At 40.8% G+C, this 7999-nt stretch overlaps 1 protein-coding gene across 1 annotated transcript in view; it reads left to right on the forward strand.

Moving 5' to 3' along the window:
• Nucleotides 1-222: 222 nt before the first annotated feature.
• The window catches only part of LOC107086856 (kidney mitochondrial carrier protein 1), a 12402-nt gene continuing 4625 nt past the window's right edge, over nucleotides 223-7999 (forward strand). The window contains exons 1-7 of the mRNA XM_015378080.1: nucleotides 223-432; nucleotides 522-669; nucleotides 890-984; nucleotides 1195-1280; nucleotides 3547-3642; nucleotides 3733-3857; nucleotides 6442-6565. Of these exons, the coding sequence (XP_015233566.1) occupies nucleotides 369-432; nucleotides 522-669; nucleotides 890-984; nucleotides 1195-1280; nucleotides 3547-3642; nucleotides 3733-3857; nucleotides 6442-6565 (738 nt within the window). The 5' untranslated portion in view covers nucleotides 223-368. The remainder of the gene's footprint in view (nucleotides 433-521; nucleotides 670-889; nucleotides 985-1194; nucleotides 1281-3546; nucleotides 3643-3732; nucleotides 3858-6441; nucleotides 6566-7999) is intronic.

Here is a 7999-nt window from a genome sequence, read left to right on the forward strand (position 1 = left end):
ATTTCATTTATGAACCAAACAATGCATCCATATTCTTAAAATGAAAAACCATTTTTGAAAATGCCTTTTAATTTGAAATATGGTAACGATTTGCTTCCATAATCGGGCTATGCCTCTGAATTTAAAGTCACGAGACATGCTGGCGCGGTTGCCAGGCAGCGGGCAGTGGGCGGAGCCAGAGAACACAGATGCTCTGGAAGGAGCGGCGGCAGGGAGGCGGAGCTCCCAACGTCTTTCAGGCTGCCAGACAGAAGAAGCGACGTGGGGCAGAACTTCTCCGACGACGGCCGAACCATAAACAGCACCAGCTGTCCGATACCGAAGCTTCTCGCCGCGTCTCGGTAGTCGGTCGTGGGAAAGAAAAAAAAATGTCCACCGTAAACTGGAAGCCTTTCGTTTTCGGCGGGCTTGCTTCTGTGACGGCGGAATGCGGTGAGTGGGTGAGGGATGTGTGGGCAGGCCGTGCTTTTAGCGTTCATTTTTATTGTTTATTTTCGTTTATTTCATGCTGTGTGTTGCAGGTACTTTTCCCATCGACCTGGCCAAGACGCGTCTGCAGGTCCAGGGCCAGGTGGGGGACATCAAGTACCGTGAGATCCGCTACAGAGGCATGCTCCACGCTCTCATGAGGATAGGAAGAGAGGAGGGGCTCCGAGCGCTTTACTCAGGGTCAGTGGGTTCATTTATTTATTGCACGTTTTCACTGGAAGCAAAATAAAAGTGTAAAATATGTTTTATACACACAATTATCTCCCACTTCCTGTTCCATAAACTATTTTTTTTCCTGCATTCTTGTGTTTTCATTAAAGTGCATTTTATTCTAACTCCATTATTCAATGCAAGGAATGCAATACTACATTTTTACTGAAATAAATGCTCATTTTTGCAGCATTGCTCCCGCCATGCTACGTCAGGCCTCCTATGGGACCATTAAAATTGGCACATACCAGAGTTTTAAGAGGCTGTTTGTTGACAGACCAGAAGGTGAGGTTTCAGTTGCTGCTGTCCTTCTCTCACACTCCCACACTTGCATGAATGTGCATTCCTGTTGAAGGTCACAGCTATGAGTGTGACCTCTTCAAACACGCCTCCTCTTTAGGTCAATGCATCATGAAATCAGCAGCACCTGAAAGTTAAAGCTGTTTCTCAGCAGGATCAAGTTGATCAACTGTTAATATATTGATTCTCTTCCAGATGAGACCTTGTTGACTAATGTGCTGTGCGGCATTCTGTCTGGAGTCATTTCCTCCTCCATTGCAAACCCCACTGATGTGTTGAAGGTATGAGATTTCTATAGAATTGAGGTTGTGTCTGATCTTGTTTACTGTTATAGAGGCAACAGACCGAGTCTGACAAGTTTTTGTGGCCTGCCGAGAAGTGTGGCCAAATATTTCCTTGAAAAACCATGGTCCATGTGAGAAACCCTGGGAGGTGTGGCTTTTACTCCACTCTGTATAATTCATAGCCCTCAGTAAACCTTATTAACCTTGCCTTTTATCTCTTTAAAATAAAAGTATTTTTTCATGGCTGCCTCAAGTGAGAATAAAGAAACGTTTAAGTAGGTGCTTAGGTCTGATGAGATCAGAAATGTTGGTATATGGTAAAACTGATCCGGACAACATCGTGCCAGCTGTGAAACATGTTTGTGGCTCCATCATACTGTGTTGAATGCATTTTCTTTATCGGATTTTTTTCTTGCGTTTTTCTGTGTGTTTGGAGTTTGCATCACACACGTTTTTGCGGCTTGTTTTGTCATTCACTGCACGTTTGCACACGTTTGCCACCGTACAAACCTGATTTAAATGCTCCTTTGCCACCAGCAAGTGCCGTGGAAGCATATTAATCACAGCTTGTTTTAGTTAAAGTATATGGCAGAAAGAAAACACCCTAAACTTATGACAGTAGAACCTGCAAATGCAGGAAGTGCTTGTTTAGGTCACCTGTGTGAAACTTTAGTCCTCCAGGCTTGTTTCCACCAGAATGAAATGAGCAGCTTTCCAGTTCTTTAGGCCTCTGTTAACAGCCCAAATACCTACTCTCAGGGTTCCCGCGGGTCCTTAAAGAGTCTTAAAAGGCATGGAATTCTTCAAAATAAAATTAAGGCCTTAATTGGTTTTAAAACGTCTTAAATCAGTCTTTCGTAGGTCTTAATTTAAAATAAAACATCATAAATATCATTTTTATTACAATTTAATTTTGTAATCTAAACAAAACCTTAAAATTGACAATTTCTTTTTTTATATTTAAAAAAAATAACGGCTCGCCATTATTGGTTCCGTCCCAATAGCGGAACCAATAAAAGCGTTGTTGCGGCCGGGACATTTGGGAGATGCGCCATTTACTTTTTGTTTGGAAAATATGAGCAGGTGTAAATGTAACAAAAATTGTCTATCCAGCCAAGAGTTTTCTCCATGGCTAAAACCAGGGAACATATATGAGGCTCAGTGTATTTTGTGCAAGAAGTCATTCAAGCTCAGAACGATGGGAATTAAGGCAGTGGAGTCGCACATGCGAAGAACGAAACACAAATTGTCAGAATCGAGTTACTGAGAAACAGCCGGTATTTCTCAGTTTTGTTCCACCCTTGTCTCTGCAACGCCTCCACTTATCACCAAATCAAACATACTAAGAAAACAATACAAAGAAAAATAGCTGCAAAAAAGATTTAGCACTGGTTATGTTGTGGTTTTAAAACTGATTTGTTTTGTTCCCTGCTAAAACAAAGTTTGTGAATTCAGTTAATTAATTGTTAAAATATATCTGTCATTTGTGTGTTTTTAGCTTTCTTCCTGTATGGGAAGCTTTTCAAAATTGGAAACATTAGTGCAGTGGTTTATGTTAAAATAAACATTTGGGTTAAGTTGTCGCAAGCGGGTTTTTTATTTCAAGTGGCATTAAAAAGTCTTAAAAAGTCTTGAATTTAACTTGCCTTATGCTTTAGGAAACCTGTACTCTTGAAACCTAACATAAAAGAAATCTCAAGTAGGGGAATGGCATAGTCAAAGTCCAGATGTGAATTTGTTAGGTAGTCTTTGGTCATACTTACATGCATGCAGACATTCCTAATCTAATCTGACTAATCTGGTGCTATTTAACAACCATTGCATAAAATCCCAAGGTTGGCTCTTTGTGACCAAGAGATATAAATACTTTTGGAAGGCAGCGTTGTAGAGCGAAAGTCAAACCCAGGCCATCCTGACCTCACACCTGGTTTATTTATAGACCGACCCCTTAAAGGCCTCGGTGTTCTGTAAATGATAGCAGCTGGTGAATGCCAATGCTTATCTGCACTCTCTGAGCTCTTTGGGGCAGTGACCTCCTGTCTGCAGTCAGTGTTTATAGGATTAACACTGACGCGTGCGGCTGCAGGTTTGGAACATCGTGTTTTATGAGGGTGTGTCCCTGTCAAATCTTCAAGGAGGAAAGGAATGAACTCGTGGTGTTCATCATACCTGTAGTGTAAATATGGTCTGATGGAGAGGATATGTGGGTGATGAACGTTTTGACTGTTGTCGTATTTGATGCCTTTTCTATGTCTTCTATTAGATCCGGATGCAAGCTCAGGGGAATGTGATTCAGGGCAGCATGATGGGCAACTTCATCAATATCTACCAGGAGGAGGGGACAAGAGGATTGTGGAAGGTAAAAAGAACAAAGATTGTTCTGTCAATCTAGGTGAATTTCAGATGTCAGACCTTCGGCTGGTAAACGTTCCGTCTGTGTTTGTGTCAGGGTGTTTCTCTAACGGCTCAGAGAGCGGCCATCGTGGTCGGGGTTGAGCTCCCCGTCTATGATATCACCAAGAAGCACCTGATCCTGTCTGGCTACATGGGGGACACCGTTTACACACACTTCCTGTGAGTTTGACCTGCTTAATAGAGTTCTTCTGTTCTCTAATGCATTGTGGTAATTCTTGTAAATTCCAGAGTTCTTTGGGGTATTTCTGTTTCGTTTGAAACATTTAAAGTTGTAGGAAATTGACATTTAAATGTCAAATAATTCTGGCTTAAACATGTATATAAATGTACTCTTTATCAGACCATATTGTCCCAAAAGTTTTTTTTTTTTTAATCTTAAAATCTGTGGGGTTTTTTTGTTCTTCTTTGTCATCTTAATTTGCGTTATAAAAAATTTTTCGGTCGCAGCTAATATACGCAACGGTTGAAATAAGAAATAAGAATCATTTACTTTCCCGTTGAGTTCCGTCCCAGTGTTCACAGGGATGGACGTCTGTGTCTTCAGCAGGCGTAGAGCTAACAGAACTGGCAGCGTTGCGAGGCAAGGGCCAAACATGTATGGCTGTAAGCCTTCTACACCAAACCAAGCTTCTGCCGCCCTGGCGTCCTCTTCCACAACAACTTCGTCCCCGCTTTCCTCCTCTAAATAAAAAAATGTATGACGGAGGAGACTGATCCACGACCTCCGACACAAAGCTCTCCTCCTCTTGCATGTTTCCGCTGTCCATAGCGTTCCTTGACAGTGTCGTTGCTAAGTGCTGCTTGGTCCCAATGGAATTTCCTATTGGGAACCTACATTCACTTTATTCACTCGTGTAAATTCGGCTCCACTCAGGGGAATTCGGAACAGCAACGGTTTAAATAGCCGGTTCCCCACGACATAGTTTTTAAAATATGCATCAATTCCTTTTACTCCTAAATCCAGGCTGTTTACTGCATTTTATTGGGATTTTATCTGAAAGAACAACAAAAAGTGTTGGCTAAATCTAAAGTGGATTTAAAAGGATGCTGGGATTTTTAAGAAGCAGGCAGTTCTAAGTTTGTGGATCATTAAATATTTACTAAGCTCTCTTCATACAGCATTTGAAAACTGGTAGAGAATAGAACAGTGGCTAACCTACTGGGACATGAGACGAGGGGAGCGTTAATCAAAGAACTGAGGGGCTCAGATGAACGAATCTGCAGACTCCCAGTTAACACTTGGTTCAGCTCTGCTGTGCTGCAGACTTCTCCGGCCTCCTAAATTTACCTTTAGCACACTCTGCTGCGGTGTGAAGCCAACAGGAGCTCAAGCAGATCACACATTAAAAGCCCACGAGTAAGTCAACTGTCAGACCACAGCAGCTCCTCTCATAGATTCTAAAATGGTTCAGTTTTTTTTTTTTTTTTTTTTAAGATATTGAAAAACGGGAGACTACACTGAGTTCACAGCAGCTATATTTACTGTTTACAGTTTAATGTTCACCTGTTGAGTTTTATTACCTTCGTAATTATATATTAGGAGTGGAACGGTTCACAAATCCACGGTTTGGTTCACGGTTTCGTGGTCACGGTTTTCGGTGTTGATTGTTAGCCTGATATGTTGGTAATGTTGCTGTTAGCATAAACAAAATGTGTTGCGCAATGCTTGCACACTGTTTTTATCCACAACTTTCTTTCCGCCGTCATTGTGTGTCATTCTAAATGCAAAGTGGTCCCATACAGCAGACCTATAAAGTGCTGCTGGCGCGTCTTCCAACTCCTGTTCTTTCCCACTCGCCATACCCACACACTTCTCCACAGTAACTGATTTTTTTTTCTGCTATACCCGGATACGCTGCTTCGCTTCTTCTTCTTGTTTACTACTGGTGGTTGGCTTTGGTCGCAGTACCGCCACCTTCTGCTCTGGAGTGTACACACTTCGCCGATGAGAAAAAGGAGCAGTGCATGAACCGAACGCAACACACGCGAATCAAACCGAACGGTTCGGATGGTTTTCATAAACCGTTCCATCCCTATTATATATATATAGGCAAGCAACTGATCTAATGGTTGAAAATATCTACATATATCACAGTGTGTTTGTATAAGTTCAAATATATTCTCAAATGCCTCAATATTGCAGGTGTTCAGGCAATGAAAGCTAAAGCTGGTAAACTAAACAGTTGGCGAGATGAAATTTCTGAGTATTTATTTTGGACTTGCTGCATTTTGGACTTGCTGAAAATTGAATCCAATTTTGCCGGCGTCATGTCCGCTTGCTGCTGCCCTGCTCCACCTTAGACACCGTATAAACACTATCCTTGATTCTAATTGCTGCATATAGTTGTGCAAATCTAGATTGAATAAAACATTGAAAGTTCTGTTTATGATCCATAACGAGTAATGTAAGACACAGAGCTGAGGAATGAGGCACTCTGTACAGATGTGATGAAAATGAAACGGCTTGCCAGAATGCAAAATGCTATATCTGGGATAAAACTGTACATTTAAAACGTTTCCAAGCTAATCCTGGGTTTATAACATTAATGTAGATTTGACTTTTGTCATCATATTGTAAGGAAATGTTAAAAGTTTTGTATTAAGTACCAATCCTCTGGATCTGATCAGCAGAGATGTGTTCAGTTCTGCAGCTTTAATTATTTTTTTTTAGATCAGGTTTTCAGGTGCTGAAGCTCTAACTAGCACCTTGACGTCACTAAAAACAGTTTTTGTTGTCCTTTAGGTCCAGCTTCGTGTGTGGCCTTGCTGGAGCTTTGGCCTCGAATCCAGTAGATGTGGTCCGGACACGCATGATGAACCAGAGGGGCGGGGCTCTCTATCAAGGAACTCTGGACTGCCTGCTGCAGGTCTGTCAGAGATTTGCACCTGGTTTACGTCCCACTCAGTTTGTATTTCAGTAGAAGGGCACACATCATCACTAAACAAACTAGTTTAGCTAGAAGAGACGCTGACTACAGTCAGATTTTATCTGGAACGCCTTCCAACGTTTGATATATCAAATGTATGTCCAAATATCCTCTAAAAACTCTGTAGCTAGCACTTGGTTACCTTTCTTTTCCACTTTGGCGACGGGGGAAAAAACTGAGCCACAGTAGGGAAGGAACAGCTTTTATCTGGAGATAGAGATGGGCTCCTAAAGGCTAACAACTAATCAAATGTTAACATTATTATAAAGTTCTTTAATATTGATTAAAAAGCTGTTAGTTCTGGAAGGAAATCAGCCCTTCTATCTTCTAGTGTTTATTTTCGTTCCTTGTGCCACATACTATAAGTAGGTCAGTCTTCCGCCTCAAGAAGTGCTGTTTTCTTTTTTTTTTTAAACAAAGGAGGTCTTTATATAGCGAGATTCGATCCCAGTTACAATGTTTAGAATCAAACATTTAAAAGATGGAAAGTCAGTAGGAGCTCATTACATACAGTTTATTCTGTCAAGTTAAGAACTGGTTTTAGAATCTGCATAGAACTGAATCTGTTTCAGTGGAAAAACCCGAACGGTGGCCTAGAATCTTTGGAGGTTTATGTTTAACAGGCAGATCAACCAGTAAAACAAAAAACAAACTGGACCAGGTATTTAGGCCACACGTGTCTTTTGTGTGGACATTTCTAAAGGGTGCTTGCCGTCCACCTTTTAAGAGCGGCGTGTTTAACGAGTCTGTTTTATCTGGATGCACTGCAGGTTCTATCCACCCATCAGTTTACAGAGGTGGTCTGTTAATCTGATCTGAAGTTGGTGCTTAATCAGCTCAGTAAAATGCATTATTATAAGAGAATATTTTCAGGCTCGAACTGAAAGAAAGCTGTCGTCCCTTCATCTTGCATGGTGCATTCTGCTGCTTCAGGCAGTTTTAGTAGCTGAACATAACTCTAGCTCCGTCACTACTGATGAACACATTGCTGCTGGCAACAGGGAAATATTAACTGCTTTTTTACTTATATATTTGCATTCAAACACATTTGAATGACATTTTAGATTTAAACAGTACATTATGTTGGTGGTATCTGTGTAATCCACTGCACTCTGAGGAAAATATGATGTTGGAGGAGCTGTTTTGTCATGAAATGGAGAATACTTGAAAAAGAACAACTAATCTAAAGCTGATAATCTTCAGTCTAGGGCTGAAACAACTAATTAGATTAATCGTGATTAAAATTATTGAAATAATCGTCAACTAATTTAATAATTGATTAATCGTTAACTGGAGTATAGAAACTCTAAAACATGCCTTTTGTTTACAGAGAAACCCACTTAGAGCAGTAATTATATTGAAAAAAAAAAAAAA

This window comes from Cyprinodon variegatus, unplaced genomic scaffold, assembly GCF_000732505.1.
Source record: "Cyprinodon variegatus isolate N-32 unplaced genomic scaffold, C_variegatus-1.0 Scaffold163, whole genome shotgun sequence".
Lineage (NCBI taxonomy): Eukaryota > Metazoa > Chordata > Actinopteri > Cyprinodontiformes > Cyprinodontidae > Cyprinodon > Cyprinodon variegatus.